The sequence below is a fragment of the Myodes glareolus genome, chromosome 6 (assembly GCF_982192425.1).
Source record: "Myodes glareolus chromosome 6, mMyoGla1.1, whole genome shotgun sequence".
Classification (NCBI taxonomy): Eukaryota; Metazoa; Chordata; class Mammalia; order Rodentia; family Cricetidae; genus Myodes; species Myodes glareolus.
This window is the reverse complement of record NC_142031.1, coordinates 61,140,107-61,158,340: the sequence shown is the minus strand read 5'-3', so window position 1 is coordinate 61,158,340 and position 18,234 is coordinate 61,140,107. Positions and strand designations below refer to the sequence as shown.

Sequence of the window (18,234 nt, the reverse complement as noted above, 5' to 3'; positions counted from 1 at the left end):
CATTTGTGCTCAGAGTTTTGTGGTTTTCACTTTCATATGATTTCATCACCATGCAGCATGGTGATTTTTGAGTCTGTTTTCTGTATGAGATGTGATTATATCAATAAAAATTAACTTGGAAACATTTCTGAGACCATCAGCCTCTAATATTTTCTTTTTAAAATTTTGTATTGAGCTAATACTACAATTATTGTATTTATTTAATAAGAGCAACATAGGTAAGCTAAATTTTTGCTGTTAAATAAATTGAAATTTCAAGTATACATCTTAGGAGGTGGGTGGGGTTTAATATTGGTCTTAATTAGTCTGTGAGTACTTGGGTTACTATCACTTATTGCTAGAGTGAGATCAGATTCAGCATCAATTCATTTATAATCTGTATTTCTTTTGGGTGTGTGTTTGGAGCACATGTTTCCTAGCTGAAGACCACTGGCCGGAGTAGAAAGTATCAATTGCTCAACATTTCCCGTGAGGCAGCCTTAGCCTTCCCTGACTCTCTTCTAACACACACACACACACACACACACACACACACACACACACACACACACACCACACACACGCACGCACCACACACGCAAACACACTTTATACTAGCAAGAGCTTTTCCAGGATAGTGTGGGATTGAGACTGGCATAGGAATAGTATTTCTGTTTGAGGATCAAACTTTGGGGGATATTTTGATATTTTGAAAACCAATTCCCCCATTTTCCTCTAATGTGCTGCCAGCTGCTGCTTTGCATCCATTTCTGTGCCCAGGAGGCTCCTTCAAATAGTGAGCCAGTGTTTTTGTTGAGAGTGTATTATCTCCCCAGGGTGTTCTAGAGCTCAGTAAAAGAGCAGGAGTAATGATCATAGACCCTGATCTTTTACACTAGCCTTTGTTTAATTTCTTAATCTGCTTCTCTACCCAAAAGTCAACCCCTCCCATTGCTCCCCCGAGCGATTTGTCCCCATCAAGTCCTAGGTCAGCCCTTGCCTCCTTTTTATAGACTTCTGTTTTCCTAAGGCAGACTTTTTTCTCCTTTACTATCCACATACTTCATTTATATTCCTGTACCTTTTATAAATATTTAATTGTACCTCGTCTTTGCTTTAGCACGCATGTTCAAAGGTAGAATGTCTTAGATTGCACTTGCTTCCCTGTGTGTCAAGGCTGGACCTAGCACATGGTCAGTGTTACAGTGTTGAGCATAAACATGAAGGAGGAAGAGAGGGAAGGAGTGAGGTGGGCTCACAAATAGGAGCATGAAAAGAAAGACTGTCTATGCAATAGTACTTAAATAAATTGTATTCAATTTCAAATGAACTGGTGCTGAGAACATCTGAGTACAAAACTTCTTCTTGTGGCTTTCCTAATATTTTATAGAGCTGTTGCTGGCAGTGGAAACACCAAGCCCAGTTTTCCGCCATAGGAAGCAACTGGGTTTTCTTAAGCACCCCTCCCCCTGCCTTTTTTTTTCTTCCGAATGCCAGCTTTATATTAAAGTCAGCCAGGCTCACTTTTGAAAGCATGTCTTTCCGGCGGGGTTTCTCAGCCTTAAGGTACCTGCAGTGCTGTCCCTGTGAATTTTGCATCAAGCCACTTCCCGAAAGCCCCACTACTAGATGTGGCCTTCTCTGTTAGAGCTCCTTTCTCTGTATCCCAGGAATCAAGATCTAAGAACAGTGCTTTTAGCTTGATTCTTAGGGCTCTGGTGATGTCACCCCGTCTCTTTCCTCCTCTTCTCTGGCATGTCTTTGTTGTGCCCTGCTTTCCAGCCAAGCTTGTGTGCTTGTAGCTGCCTGTGTGGTATTGACTGGTGACCTCTTCAGATCCTCTTTTCTGCCTGAGTTCCCACTGGCTCTTTGGCCTCTCCTTCGGAAGGTCTCTCTCCAGCAGCTCCTTCCTGAACTTGCTGGTGCCTGGCTTCGCTTTAGATGGAGTGCTCCTCTAAAGACTCAGTAGCTCCCTATAGCTGCCCCAGTTATGTAGTGGCCATGCTTCTTTGTAATGCCTTGTACTTCATGTTTCCAACTAGACTGTGACATAGCCAGGGGCAAGGGCTTGATCTAATTCTGTGTTTTACCAGTACCCTGCCTGAGACAAAGGAACACCGTGTCTTGGAAAATGTCTGTCAGGTAAATAAATAAATGGAACATTGCCAGTTGGCCATGCTTGCACTCTTCCCGTGTGACTTCTGATCCCTCTGGCCTGTCACTGTCCTGATGGTGTTGCATCATTGTGTCACATCCTTTAAGCTGTTCTTTCTGTAGTTCTTGTCTTCTTGCACAGTCTTGATAATTTGCAGTCGTTTGAGCATTCTGGACCATGAGTATTTAGGGGACATGGTGCTACACTGTACTTTTTAGAGGTCCTTTTCTCTCCTGCTTGTTTATCAGAGCTGCTAAGCAGTTTCACTGTAGTTCTTTTACCATGGAGGGACACAAACTTAATAAACAGTTTTTATCCTGAAGGGCATTGTTTCAATGGTAAAAACACTGTCCTTGTGAGCCACATAGAGGGAGTCGAATAGCATGGAGGTGACATCAGGGGTCAGGAAAGTTCCTAGAGCCGAGTTTCTAAACTGATTTTAGAAGGACAAGGAAGGAGGTCAGAGAAAGTGATGCTTGCCAAGGTAGTTCCCAGTGGGTCATATTTCCCATCCAATCTGATCTGGACCAGGAACTCAGTGGTCAAAGCTCTGCAGTGTTGCCCCAATCCCACCGGCACATAGATGGCTCCATTAGACGCTGTTTGGCAGTTGGACATTCTGGCCTGTGGGGTTCGGAGACTTCTCTATCTGAAGTGGGGCTGTAGTCCTTAATTAGTCTAGACCCACATTCTGGGTCTCACCGTCTTTGTCTCTGTGACCCTACTCCCTCCTTCCACTTCAGTGGGGTTCTTCCTACCTCATTCCACAGTTCCATGTGTAGTGCTGTGAAAGGCCTGAGTCCTTGAAAATGTGCGCTCTTCCTTCAGACAGTGGGACAAGGTCAAAGCCTCAGAACATTTGAGATGTCCACAAGCATCTAAGTTGTAGCTGTGGCAGGTATAGCCATGTCAGAAACTTAGCTGAATTCATGTGGACTTGATACCTATTAGCAACGTGTACACAAGCTGCCATCTTTAGAGTCTTTGGTTTGCTTACTTGTTTTGAGACATTTTCTTCTATTCCATAGGTCTTTGATGTATCCTCTTGTCCATAATCTCTCTCAGTTTAAAGGGAGCTGCCTTCAAGCTGTCAGGTTCCCGTGGCAGTGCACCTCCTTAGTTGGATCGCTATCAGGTTCCTGTGGCAGTGCACCGCCTTAGTTGGATCGCTATCAGGTTCCCGCAGTGATCCATATCCTTAGTTGGATTGCTGCAAAAGAATCAGCAAGTGTCACACCCTTGGTTTATCTTCCCCTGAAGCATTTTAATCTTCTTAGGATTTTACCTGCCATTTGCTGTCTGTAGATTTCTCAAAATTATCTTCTACCACTGGTGTGTGAATAACAATTGTTTAACCATCTAAAGCCCTGAATTTCTGTGATATTTCTCTACTCTGTTCGGTTCCTATATATAATCTGGATAATAGTTTGATGATCTAATTTCTTATTTATAGTATTTGACCATAGAATCCTGTAACATCCAACACATACTGCTAATGTTGATTTGATATTCCAGCCTCTGTAGACTTCCATATTCATTAATATCCATATGCTATATGGATAAATGCTCTGTTATATCATATAAATATATGACATATGATATACTGTATGAATAAAGGGTATATGCTACACTATATGGATTTGTGGTGTATGATATGTGGTGTATGGATAAATGGTATATGATATGCTCTATGGGTATATGGTATAAGAACTACTATATGGTATATGACATACTATGTGGATATATGCTATATGAGCTGCACCCCAAATGTAAATACAATTTTACAGTGTCTGACTTGGTAACGAAACCACCCGTGGCATTACTATTATCACCTGTTGTTTGTCAGAAACAGCTGAGGTTTATAGTGGAGTAGCAGTGCAAAGACTCATGGTCCTTCCTTGTCCAAATGGAATAAGAGACCTATACCATGAATCATGCAGGGCCCATGCTGGTGGGAGCCCTACCATCTTGTGTTAGTGATACATAAGTCCTGCATGCTCCTTAGCTGCTATGGCTGAGGTAGAAAGAATGGATAATCATGATCCATGCGTGTTTTTCTTGCCTTCCTTCAAAATGGCATATGTCACGTCTGGTCAGATTTCATTAACTGGAATATGGCTGATCCCAACTGCAAGGAAGCTGACCAGGCCAGTTGGTAGAAGGGATGCTGGTGTCTGCTGGGCATGCCATCCGTCACACTAGGGGATAAGTTAGCATTGTGGCAGCACTCTCCAGGAGAGCCATGGTGTCTCCCAGTGCACCGACAGTGAAACCTGACAATCCTAGAGTCGGGCATATTCTAAACATAGATCCGGGAAAGTGTGCTGATGTCATGACACCTCAACCCTTTCTCCTCCTCATATTCTGGTCACACATGCTTTCTTTATGAGCCGAGTTCATGCTTTTAACCTTATTTTTTTGAAACCTGAAAACATATTATCAGTACATTTTTGTTCAGTAATTAAAAAAAACTCAGCCATTTACCTTTAAAAGCTTTTTACAGTTATTACTGTGTGTATGTGGAGGTCAGAGGGCTACCTGAGGGGTTCAGCTTCCCCTCCCCCAGCTCTTTCCTTCCACTCTGTGAGTTCTAGGGATTGAATGCTGGCTTAACCACAAGCACCCTCACTCACTTGAGCCATCTCACCTGTCCTTGCTAGCTACCTTTTTTAATTTCACAAAATCTACATTATTTTAATAGCAGTTATTACTACAGAGGATAGTAAAAAAATATTATCTGTGTTATCATGTTAAAACTGTATTGATGACATGTTGATGGACCTCAAAAGTAATTTTAATAATGAAGATATTGAGTGACTACCAGGTACAGTAAAGAAGTTGTTATTTTTTACTATGGTAATTTTCATTTTTCCCTTTATTCCTATCCCCTTGATCATAATAAAGTGTAAAGAAAATAAATGTCTAAATAAAGGATCAGTGGTGAACTTCCAGTTCCTAACCAGGCTCTGAAGTATCCCCTGGTGAACTTGTCCTTATAAAACAAATGGAGAAACCATGAGTTAAGTCAAATGTACGGTGGGATAAAAACCCTCCATTCTTTAGCATAGAACTGTTTCTTACAGTCCTAAATAGCTCAGAAAAATTACCTTAGGTTATTTATTCACATTAAGTACAGTGCTATTTAGTTATTTTCAAATAGTTATTTTGAATCTGACACTGCCAGAATTTTTAAAGCAGGAAAAAGAAAATGCGTTTTGTGATAATGCTGCAGTATGAGGATCAGAGTTTAAGCTGTTGGCGGCAGTCAGGGCAACCGCCACACATTGTATGCGAGTGTGTCGTGCAGAGACAGTGCTGGTGACGCTGGGGACACCAGGTTACTGTTCACTTAAGAAACTGGGTTGCACATGGATTCCAGAGCAGAGTGCTTTTCAGTAGACTGAAGTGGGAGCTGAAGAAGCCGCTGGATCTAGATTGACTCCATGTGTCTGCTGTTGAAGTGTGAGTAGAGATTTCTCTTGCCATAAAAAAAGGAGCAAATACCCCACCGAGGCACCAGTGACACCCGGGAGTTACAGACTCTGCATGTGACTGGAGTCTGGAATATGAGTCATCTTGGAATTAGCCTAAGTTTCATGCTATGCAACTTGATGAGTTCATTTTAAAGGGGGTTGTATAGGAGTGTTACATGAGAAGTTTACTAGGAATATGAAAAGCTAGTGGGTAGGGAGGATGGCCTTTGTTGGAGTAAAACTCAGGCTTATTTATTGAGCTCCTTCTGTAGGCTCTGAACTATAATGATTGTGTTATGTACTGTGTTAATTGCTTAATACTGTATGTGTTAGATACCAGTGTTTACATCTTGTTGATGAAGGAACTAGAGCTTAGAAGTCTTTGTGAAGGTATCAGACAGCTGGGACTATGTAGTACATATTAGACATAAATTACCTGACTTTACTCCCTCCCAGTTACCTGTGCCTTCATCCCAGCGTTTGTCACTGTCAGTGAGACCTTGGCTGTCAGCCATCTACCCGGACCTACGTGCTCAGGACCCTGCTGTTTCTCCCACCTCCACACATAACTCCCTGCCTTTTCCTATCCTCTAGCTAGTTTACTCCAGACTTCCCTCTACTGCACACCAGGCTGAGGACTATTAGGCAAGTGGCATATTCAGATAATTCTCCAGTTCCGTTTGTGGGGCAAAAAGCATAAATGAGTTGAAAGAAGAGACCCACAGCACTGTTTTTCAGCCTTGATTTTGTCGCAGTGGCAGTGTCAGACCTAGGATGCAGAGGGGGCCAGAAGGAAGTCGTGTGGTCTGTGTCAGGACACACTCTCTGGCTGGCACATGGTGTGGATTCCAGGTTTCCGTGTTGTATTTTCTCTGAGACAGTCTTAGGGAGGAGGCCAGGTGGCTCGAGTTGTCAGTTCTCATGCTTCAGCCTCTTGAATGGGCTCTGTTCATGCATTGGATTCAAGTTTCATTCCTCTCTACTTTCCCATGCTGACTTTGCATGCTCAGGGTGGAGGAGGGGAAGGTCTGCTGAGCAAGCATATATGGCATACTTGTAGTTTCTTGTATTTCTTATACTTTTGGTTTTGAGCTTCACCTTTAACAACTGAACCATCTGTTCAACCCACTGTCTTGTGTTCTAAACCACAGAGAGGAGCGCCGCACTGACAGAGAGGAAGGGCTAATGCCACAGTTAATCCTGTCTGGTTAGGCGGTTCTCAGCCTTCCTCTGCTGCGGCCTTTTAATATAGTTCACGCTGTGTGACCCTAGCCATATGGTTATTTTGTTGCCATTACATAACTGCAATTTTGCTACTGTTATGAACTGTAATATAAATTACAGTGTCAATTTTGGACATAGAAATTTGCCAGGGGTCGTGACCCACAGGTTGAGAACCACTTTTGGAAGCTTGTGGATCTCCTGCCATCAGTTTAGCAGAACCCAGGGGGAAGTGAGACTGCCGAATATGCTTTGAAGCTGCATTTCAGAGCAGGAAATGGTGTCCACCAAGGTGACTTTAATCAGAATTAAGGTCAGATGTCAACATTCAAACTAATCGTCTGAGATAGCCTGGAGTTTGGGTTAGGGAACATCGCCTTTGACGTGTAATCACTGGTGCCTGCGTTTTAACCTTACTTCCGTCTTTCAGAAATGGATCACTGACTAATTTTAAGAAGTAATCAGGAAATTTAAGATGTTATCAAAGACTATCTTTTTTAAAAAAAAAAATACAAAACACTGAGACCTTTTGAGGATCTAGAAAAAATGGGTTTGGGTGGTCAACAGGAGACAGTGTCGGAACTTGTCTGCAGGCACCTAGAGGTGCTCAGAGGAGCCAAGGGGGAAGCTTGGCTTTCTTTTGTATTCTTGAAATGAGATGACTGTGATAGGAAACTATAAGCCCTGTGTCCTGTACCCTGTACGCTGTACGCCTAATGCAGAAGCTGCCTGCCGCATGTGGGAACGAGGGGATGAGCACAGCACTGGTAGACAACCGGGAAGGCAGGCGGGAAAACTGCTCAGAACCTGCACACTTTGTCACTAATGATTTGTCATATTAGTAGATATAGTATTAGGTGTAATATGTGTTTGTACTATATATATGTAAATGGCCAGATATATTTTTCTGCAGTTATTTTATAGACATGTTTATATGCACAGAAAATGTAGAATATATGGGAAAATTTGTTTTGCGTATAGATATAACTTAAATTTTACTATAATTATGGTACAGATGATTTTCTGTTCTGATTTCTAAAATTTAATGTTTTATGGAAGCACTTTGTAAAGTTGCTCTACTGGTTTTAGAGTTCTAATTTTAATAACTGTATAGTATGCTGACCACTAATGCATTCTAACTTAGTTACTGTTATTCTTGTCAACTAGATTGATTTTGAATTTTCCCTTTTGTAGTCTTATTCTAGTTAAAAATCTTCATGACTCTGTGTCTGTGTTTCTCCCTCTATCTTCCAACCCATCTCAATTGCTTTAGGAGGTTTTGTTGTTGTTGTTTTTGGTTTTTTTTTTTTTTTTGAGACAAGATTTTACTATGTAGCCCGTGATGGCTTCAAGCTTAAAATACTTCTGCCTCCACCTAGAAAGAGCTGGGTTGCTGACATGCACCAGCTCACCCAGCAGCCCATGGGTCTTAATTTTTTACTTGACAGTGAGTAAATGCTCAGAGCTGGAAGTTCTAACTATAAATGGCTCCGTGTCTTTGCCCTTCGGCCGAGAGTCAGTGTGATGTCTAGTTTCATCCTTTCCATTCTTAACCTTCTCTGGCTGTTGGCATGGTTTCCAATCTGTCTTTACAACTGAGTAGAAGAAATAGTATGTCACCATTTTTGTTTCCTCCACAGGAGGAAAGAAAATCCAGGCCAAAACAAATCAGTGGAAGTGCTGACCGCTGGTTAACTTATGTTAAAATTTAACTTTTAACTCCAACTGAATGTACCAAATATAATACTGGCTTTTATTCCTGACTTTTTTATTGCATTTTTGAAGTTATCTGTAGAAGCACGTGAAGAGATGACCAGAAAGGCCATTAAGACAGTCAGGCATTTCATAGAGAAACCAAGGAAAAGAAATTCAGAAGATGACCCCCAGGAAGGTCGCGAATCTCAGGTCACCTATGCAAATGCCTTGGCTCATCTGGAGACATCACTTGCCCACCTGGAAACCCTCAACCACAGCTTCATCCTCAGTCTGAAGAACAGTGAGCAGGTATGAAATACAGACCTGGGGATGGCTGGGGGTGGCGCCATGTCTGTTCTGTTCACCTCAAAGCCACATTTGTAACTCTGTTAGCTCCTCGCTCCTGGAGGAGACACGTGAATTTTATAAGTGGAAAGACCTTATTCCTGCCATGGTTTTAAAGGTTTCAGTCTGTGGGCACTTGGCCTCTTTGCTGAAAGGCCTGTGGTAGCTGTGATGGTGCATACCACTCCCGCCATCATTAAGAAGGGAGACAGAGACGAGAGACAGGAGTCCCACTGTGCTCCTCAGCGTCCTCTCCCTGGATCATGTCCCCTAAAAGGTCTCACCGCCTTATCCTTAGCGTCCTCTGTGGGAAGTGAAGCTCCAGCTGGAACAGTGTGCTGTTAGGACTGTAGACGTGAAAAGCAGTCCTTGGGTCTTCACTTTTATATTCTTATGCATTTACCTTGTGCCTGGAGGTTGGCACATCCTAGTCAGCCTTTCACTTTGTCCACAAGGACTCTTCTATTTTCCTTGAAAAGATTATATTTAAGTGTAGCCACTACAATATATCATAATAAAAATTGGTATTCTATTCATTGAAATTTTGCTAATGTTCAGATTTCATGTGGAGGTTTTAAAAACTGAAGTATTGTTCAGGGTTGTCTGTTGCAGAATATTATTTTAAGGTGTGTTGCTTTTGTTTATGCTGCATTTGTTTAACACTGTGAAGCTGTGATTCTTTGCCTGTCTAAAACCCCTGATGGTCTAATAAAGAGATAAACAGCCAATAGCAAGGCAGGAGAGGATGGGCAGGGATGGCAGGCAGAGAGAATAAATAGAAGGAGAAATCTGGAAGAGAAGAAAGAGCAGATAGAACAAGAAGAGGAGGAATTCAGGGGCCAGACACTGGACCAGCCGTGGAGTAAGAGTGAAAGTGAGATGTATGCAAGTAGGCAAAAGGAAAGACCCAGAGGGAAAAAGTTGTCGGGGTAATTTAAATGAAGGCTGGCAAGAAACAAGCCAAGCTAAGACCAGGTGGTCATAAGTAATAATAAGCCTCCATATGTGTTTACTTGGGAATTGGGAGGCGGGCCCCCCAACAGAACAAAAACAACCAGCAGTTATCAGGGAAGCTACACAGAAAGAAGCTGGAAAGCGGTGCTGTTGTCTAGTGGCCCTGTGCAATATGTGTGACCACACACAACGTGCTGGAAACTACAGCTGTGGCTGCCTTCCTCAGTTATTTCTTATAATGTTGATTTTTACAGATACATTTAAAGAGAAGCAATACAGCATGGGGTGACTTCTAAGTCCTAATCTCAGCTCTTTTCCTGAGTAGCCATGTGTCTTTAGGCATGTTGTTTAGTGACTTGGATCTTCAGTTACTTTTTGGATGAGACGGAACTAATAAAACATACTTGTAGGATTATTGTTGGAAATATTTAATTAAATACCATCTATATAACAGGGATTATGTAGTTGTTGTCCAAAACACTTGTAATGCTTCAGAATTAAGTAAAAGCAGTGCAGTTCAGCTTCCCTTCTGTCTGTGCCTGACACTGCAAATGGCCTGATTTTTATGTAATCCCTTGCTGGTGGCCATGTCAGAGGAGCAGCAGGTAGCACTTGAATTCAGGAATTTGGCCCACCAGGATGCAAATTATTGATGGGTAAATCTTGGATAGGCAAGGCCCTGATGGCTTTGGCTTCCAAATGTCTCTTGTTACTGCTGTGCCTTTACATTTACCACTGCCATTTTCCTCTGGTATCTGGCATGGCATAGCTGAGTTGGGGGTGAGGAAAGGAGATCCCCACTGCCTTTAATAAAGTGTGACTACCTCAAGGAAATATCCTGTTGCACTGGGCATTTTTACCAGTGGATTATTATGAAGATAGTTTCCTCTTAAGCTGTACTGTTTAACTGAAGTGGTTTTATATAGTGTTGGTTTAAATAGAATTTTGTTGATTAAGAGTTTCTAACAGACATAGTAAGGGATTGTGATAGATGTTAGTTTAGTGGGATAATTAATATAGGTAGGGTATAGTGTTGCCCCCAGCCTGATAAAGCAGGAGCTGAAGAAGATAGAAAATGGGAACAAGGAATTGTCATGCAGCTAGGACTTACGAGTTTCTCTTGAAGGCCGTATACACTGTGATTTAGGTTAATGATTAGGAAAGTTGAGTCCTAAGAGTTAGTTCAAGTTCTTCTGATATTGGGAGATGAGTTTGTGGGTTTCAGTGTGCATCATAGCTAAAAGAAGCTGTAAATAATGGACTTCACGTAACTGGAAAGCTAAGAATTGGATGGTTAGTTAAGATAGTTAGACGGGCCGGGCAGTAGAAGGGAGGCATCAGGAAGCAGTGGAGAAGGAAGCGACTAGGAAGTAGTGAGAAGGGAGGCATCAGGAAGCAGTGGAGAAGGAAGTGACTAGGAAGTAGTGAGAAGGGAGGCATCAGGAAGCAGTGGAGAAGGAAGTCTTCAGAAAAGAGAAGGGAAAAATCAAGGTAGAAGAACAGAACAGGTAACAGAGTAGAACAAGCAACTGAAAGAATAATAAAATAGAAGAGAAGCTTTTATCCCTCAGAAAAGAAATCTATATATTTTTTTTCTTGCTGATTCAAAACCTGGTTTCCAGTCTCTCCAAACTGTGGAAGGTTGGACCTTGGTAGCATTCACAACACCCTCTGTTCACAAGACCCTTTTGTCCCTTGGTGTGCTATTGATGATAGGAATATATTTTGTTTGTGGACCTTCAAAATATACTTTGTGTATGTAGACACATTTAACTTATTAAAATTTCAGTGCTGATTGCTTTTTTCCCCCAGGAACTACTACAGAAATACAGTTACCTCTACGATCTATCCCGTTCAGAAAAAGGGAAACTTCATGAGCAAGCTGTAGCTATGTGTTTAGATGGCCAGCCTCTAAGGATGATTCAGCAGCTGCTAGAAGTGGCCATTGGTCCTATCGACATCTCACCCAAGGATGTAGTACATAGTGCAATCACAAAAATAATTTCTGCATTGAGGTAAGCTATAAAATAACAATTACAGAAGACCTCAGGTAGTATTTCACCAATAATAATACCCACCCCGTAGTCCTTATGGAGCTAAACCCTCCTCATGCATTTAGAAGTATATCATATTTTCAAATGTTTTACAAACCTGAGCGATTACTTCTAGCATATTCAAACTCTTAATGGAGAACCATGAATATGTCCTTCTTGGTATTATATATATAGCATGCCATGAAGTCAATTCCTGGTTGGACTCCTTCACCGCTACACATTATCGAGAGGCAAGAGAAAGGCCAAATGTCATGTGAAGTGGGTAGCCAAGAGCCAGACTGCCCCGTGGCTTCAATGTGGCTACTCATCTCCTTCCTTTTCTAATTCCCCTTCTTGGAGACAGTGAGAAATGGTGTCCAAGCGGATCTTTTGATGAACTCAAGTAGACTGATCCAGGGAAGAAGTTAGGCGCTGGCTGTGTTGGGGCATCGTCTACCTGTCATGAGTGGTGTAAGCTTGACAGTGGAGAAGTTCTTGCTTCCTGTCCCCACACAGGCCCTTTAGTGCACAGCAAACAAGAAGGCTGGGAAGGAGAAAAGTGAAGCTAAAGCGAATAACGAGGCGTCATGCGCTTTTTGTGAATAATGTAATTAGGCTAAGAGATTTAGTTGTATTTAATTTATTCTCCTTTTAAGCATTCTTTGTAATTCTGTATTGCTCTTGAGGAACTTTTTGATTAAATGCATGTCAGTTTTCTGAGCTAAACTGAAATCAAATGAGCCTTTATCAGTTTAATTACCCCAGCCTCATCCAGTTTTCACATTAGTGCTCTGAGCTACCTAGTAATTTTATGCAGAGGAGACGGAATGCAGCAGCACTTCACTTTAGAAATAACAAATTCCACATTAATAACGCTTTGTTCTATTAGTCTGTTGTGATTTCTCTGCTGTTACTTAGAAGAACCACTCATTGCCAAATGATAACAGATATTTATTTGCCATGTTTTGTACCTTTTAGTTTATAATTATAGTTTCTTAACCAGATAAAGCTTATAAAATAAACATTTAGAAAAATGAGTGCCTTTATGGCATCTCTACTCCTAGAGACTTGGTTCGGATCTTATCTGTTTGATCAGATTGTTTCTAATGGCAGTGCACTGAAGACATTTGACCAATGTGAGTTTAAAACTTTCAGTGTTAGAAGGCTCAGGATCATGGAAAGATCAACTATTTCACTGTCGGGGCCAAGGACACTGTTAGGGGAGGCCCCTACATGTACCTCAATTAAGTTTAGTGGGGGTAAGCACAAAATGACAAAGACCTGGAGGTAACTAAGTCCAGCAGGTGGTTTAAATCCAAAAGTATTCTGGAAATACATATAAAATTTCTTTTTCCTCCTTTGTACTTTGAGAATTTGTGAGAGTTCTAGTCAGTGTGTAAATACTGTTCTATTTTGTTTTCTTTAACTTTCTTTTTATTTATTCTTTGTGTCTTTAACATTTTAACATTATGCCTCCCAATCCTACCCATCAACCCCAAAATAAAAGAAAATAAAATTTAAGAGAAAAAAAATAAAGAGAATCTCATCATAGAAACCCATCTGTAATCTGCTGGAACATGGGGCGGGAGTAGAGATGTGGGGGAGGGGGTCAGTCCTGTGGACCCAGGGCTTGAAGATCTCTACAACAGAGGCCAGCAATGGGATATCCAGGAAGAGTCCCAGTGAAGGCCCAGTGTTGATGGTGTAGCAAGACCAGGAAAGTCAAATCAAACCAATGATTTTTTGCAATGAATGCCTTTATGTAAAAATGTGTGGATAAAGGGGTCTACTGCATAAATACTGTTTTGTAAAAGCCCCAAGCTGGCGGATTTAGAATATTAATATATTTAATGTTTAAAATGCTTAAGTGTTCAGTTGCTTTTGAATGACAAATCTGGCTAAATTGTTCTTGTAGAAAGGTGTTCATGAATTAAATCTTAAGGGAAGGGCCTTAAGGGAAGCCAACTTTTCCATCCTCAACACTTCCCTCGAGCACAGAGCGGTGAGGGAGCACCACACCACACCACACCATAATCCACCTGGGTCCCCTGAGTGTGCCAATACAAAGTGTAATTTTGAGGATTCGATTGACCCCTTCTGACTCAATTATTCTCTTTCTCATCACAGTGGCAGTAGTGCTGAACTCTTTGGGCCACGTGACCCCCTCCAGATTTTGGAAGGTGTTGTTGGGGCAGTCCACACCAGTGTGGACAACGGGTAAGCTCAGGACTGCTTGTCCACCTCCACTGAATGGCTTTCCTCATGCTTTAGTTACTTTACTATTGCTGTGAAGAGACAGACACCAAAGTGAGCATTTTACTGCGTACAGTTTCAGAGGGTTAGTTCATAATCATCGTGGCTAGGAGCATGGCAGCAGGCAGGTGATCAGGCAGGTGCTGGAGTAGTTGCTGGGAGTTTACATCTAATCTGCAAGGTAGAGGGAGAGAGTGAGCTAGACTGGGCATGCTTGTGACATAGGTCATCAGGAAGGCCACACCTCCTAATCCTTTTCAAAACAGTCCACCAACTGGGGACCAGTAATTCAAATATATGAGCCAGTGGAGGGCACTTTTATTTGAACCACTACATGTTACTCCCTGGCCCCCATAGACTTGTAGCCATATCATATTGCAAAATGCATTTAGTCCAGCTTTAAAGTATCCATTGTTTTCCACAGTTTGAACACGTTTCAATGTCAAAATGTCTTCTGAGACTCAACCTACAAACTCCTGTAAAATCAAAAAGCAGATTCCCTGCTTGCAACATGCAATGGCATAAGAATGTTCATTAATTACTGTTTTAAAATTGAGGAAAGGGCTCAGAGTGCAGAAATATTGGAATGTTAGGTCGCAGAAACCAAGGACAAATGGGTAACACATCAAAGCGGACCCTGGCTCTCCCAGTACCTGTGGCAGCTCCCAGCGCTTCTCATTGTGCCGCTTTGGTCTCTCTCCTCTCATGGTCTGATTTGGTCTGCTGTCCATATACAGCCGAACTTTTTACCTGCTTTCTTCCTTATATCTATAATAACTACCTTTTCCATATTTTAGAAGTAGTCATGTCCTCCTTTTATTTTTATTTTTTTTCCTTTTTTCATTCATGGACCAAAGCAGTACCAAAACCAAGCATGGGAAGCTCCAAACTCCATGTCCCATGTCGGAGGGATTAGATGGCTCTTTAGATCTTCCCCTCATTCCAGGATTGTTGACTGCAACACATTTGTCTCTCTTGGGCGAGATCCAATCCCTGTATGCAGCTCTCCCTGACAGATCTCTCATGGCTCTGACATCTACAACATCTTGAAGTCTCTAACAAAATCCAGGCTTTACCTTCACAGCCTCACAAAATGGCACATACCTGGTCTCAGTGGCCTTCCTTAACTGTGGAAGAAGATTCCAGAACCCCTCTACTCCTGTATCTCTCAGGACTTTGAAGCCAGAAGCAGGGCACTGATGCAGCCAGCTTGGGGTGGAGCCTGGCCCCTCCTTGAATTAAATTTGCATAAGTTTTGATTTGTTTATATCAGCCTTGTTGAATAAGCTTGCCCTTGCTTGAGGAAAGGATTCCTTAGGCATTTTGCTTTTACAATGTGCGTGCTTGATCAGGTAGAGTCCTGCCCTGAAGGTGCCTTTTATTCCACTAAACTTTAGGCCTTTCATTATACTTCTTGTCTCTTTGAAAATAAGACTTGGTTCCAACATTACATTTCCTGGTTCCCTTTTCCTTCTTGAGCTATACATGTGATGTTTCTTTTGCCCTACTTACTCTCTTTCATTGTAGATCTATATGAGGGTGATCGTGAACAGCTACATGGTACATTCAATACTAAGTTGTCTTGAAATCTCTTCTGCCAATATTAGTCCAAAAACTTCAGTTTTAGTCTCAGGAAGATTATTAGGACAAGACCAAAATTTAGCTGCATTCTTTGTCAAAATATTACTATTGCTTATATTGTTCCTCTCCAAAATGTCTTGAACTGGGTGTCACTACTTACGTTGTTCTTTGCACTTCTGTCTCTCAAGTTCCTACTAGGGTGGTCCATTAAGCTCTACTTAAAGTACTCAATCACTTTTCTAGTTCAGAGTCCCAATGTCTTCCATTTGGCTCCAAAACAACAGCATGGTCAGGCCTATTAAAGTAATATTCCAGTGCCTGGTACTAATTTCTGTCTTAGTTACTCTTCTGTTATTGTAAAGAGACACCATGACAAAATCAACTTATAAAAGAAAGCGTGTACTTGGGGGCTTGATTACAGTTTCAGAGGGTGAGTCCATGACCCTTGTGGCAGGGAGTAGTAAAGGAGGCAGTGAGGCCTGGTACTAAAGCTGGAACTTTGATCTTATCTACAATCAGGAAGTAGAATAGGAGTGAGGTGGTCCTCAAAGCCCACCCCCAGTGTCACACCTTCTCCAGCAAAGCCACCCCTCCTAATGCTTCCCAAACAGTTCTACCAATTGGAGACCAAGTATTCAAACATGAGCCTGAGAGGAAATACTCATCCAAACTACAGCAACCACTTAACGAGTGTGCAAGTCTTTGGAGATTTCAGTAGTCTTTGTTCAGTAGTGTAGATGGAGACTGCTTGTTCATTTCCCGACCAACTTGACACAAATAACCACACAGAAACTGTATTAGTTACAATACTGCTTGGACAATAGCTTAGGCTTCTTATTAACTAACTCTTACATTTTAAATTAATTTATTCCTATTATTTTATAATTTACCATGAGGCTTGTGGTTTATCACTAAGATTCCTGGGCAACTACATGGCATCTCCCCAGCTCATCCTTCTTTTCTCTTCTATCTCTGCTTGGAATTCCCACCTTGTTCTATTCTGCTGTCATAGGCCCAAGCAGCTTTTTTATTCATTAGCCAATAAAAGCAACACATATACAGAAGGACTTCCCACATCAGAGTAGTCCTTGTTCCAGCTGATACCCACATCAATCCTGTGTGGCCTCTCCTCAACTAGCAGGTTTTCTATTGAAAATAATAACAAAGAGGGGTTTAGGAAGCTTCCCCACTGAATAATAAAATGCCTCTTTCTAATTATTATTTAAGTACACATATGTTTCATATAGTTTCAATAAAGATACATGGGCACTTATGTATTCTACTCTATTGGCTTGTAACACTTCCCACTTATCTTTGTGAATTTAATTCTTAGGATGGTTAGTCTGGCTACATATGTTATTGCTGCATTCAGGAGTTGATACAAAAGTTCACCACTTGCCAGGGGCAATAGAACCAGGCTCTGCTTGACTCTAAAATCCAGGGTTAGTATGTAAAGGCTGTGACAGTATGCCTTTAGGAGCTTGATTTTGCCCCGGCTTGATAGGATATAAGATCAGCTGTGTCAATGAATATGAGAAAGTATTGCAAGCAGGACCATCTGTTTTCTCTGCCCCTTACCTTGTATAGTTTTCTAAACCTCCTTTGCTTGTGGATCTTCAAGTAAGGATATGTGAAAATAGCTGTAGTAATGCCCAATTCAGATCCCTTATTCTAAAGAGATATGTGTTTATTCTCTACTGTGTGTCCTGCTCTACTAAGTCATACAAAGTTATAGATGGTATAGGAGTAACTTCTAAGCCCAGGGATCTAACAGTTTTGCAGAGAAGACAAGCTTACACATAACCCTGGTCACTACTGTAGACTGGGAATTAACATGTTGGACACAGAATGAAGGACAAGAGAGGACAGAGTGGGAAATGCAGTGAGTAACAGGGACCCAGTCTCTGAACGGAGTCTGTTGGGAGGAGAGGGTGATAGTATTCTAGCTGAGATGCTGCCTGGACAGGGTAGATGCATCAGGTGGGAAAGCAGGTGCGCTGAAGCGTCTTCTAGGTATTGCACACATTGCTGCCGTTCCAGTGCCAGCACCCTGGGAGGGAACCCTTGTCAACAGCCAGCTTCTCTCAAGGAGGGTTGGCTCTGGGTCCTGAGCTGTCAAGATGATGTGTAGACCAAGACTGCTTTTCATTTCCCAGCTGTCCCGACCTGAATAATCACACAGGAACTTTATTAACTACAACACTACCTGGCCGATGGCTCAGGCATATTTCTAGCTAGCTCTTACGTCTTAAATTAACTTGTTTCTATTATTCTGTGTATCACCATGAGGCTGTGGTCTACTGGTAAGGTTCCAACACCTTTCTCCTTCGTCAGCTACATGATGTCTGTCTGACTCTGCCTTCTTTCTCCCCTATCTCTACTTGAATTTCCTGCCTTGCTCTGTATTCTGCCCTGTCCTAGACTAAAGCAGTGTCTTTATTAACCAATGGTAATAAAACATATTCACAGCATACAGAGGGGAATCCCACATCATCAAGGCTCTCTCTGCTACTGCATAAGGCCTGTGCAAGTAAATTCTAAAATC

General features: G+C 41.8%; 1 protein-coding gene across 4 annotated transcripts in view; it reads left to right on the top strand.

Moving 5' to 3' along the window:
* Nbas (NBAS subunit of NRZ tethering complex) overlaps positions 1-18,234 on the top strand; it is a 305,952-nt gene that overhangs the window by 242,884 nt on the left and 44,834 nt on the right. For all 4 annotated transcript variants that reach the window (XM_087907244.1, XM_087907242.1, XM_087907243.1 and 1 more), the window contains exons 45-47: positions 8,614-8,832; positions 11,635-11,837; positions 13,983-14,072. In XM_087907244.1, coding sequence (XP_087763370.1) covers positions 8,614-8,832; positions 11,635-11,837; positions 13,983-14,072 — 512 coding nt within the window. The remainder of the gene's footprint in view (positions 1-8,613; positions 8,833-11,634; positions 11,838-13,982; positions 14,073-18,234) is intronic.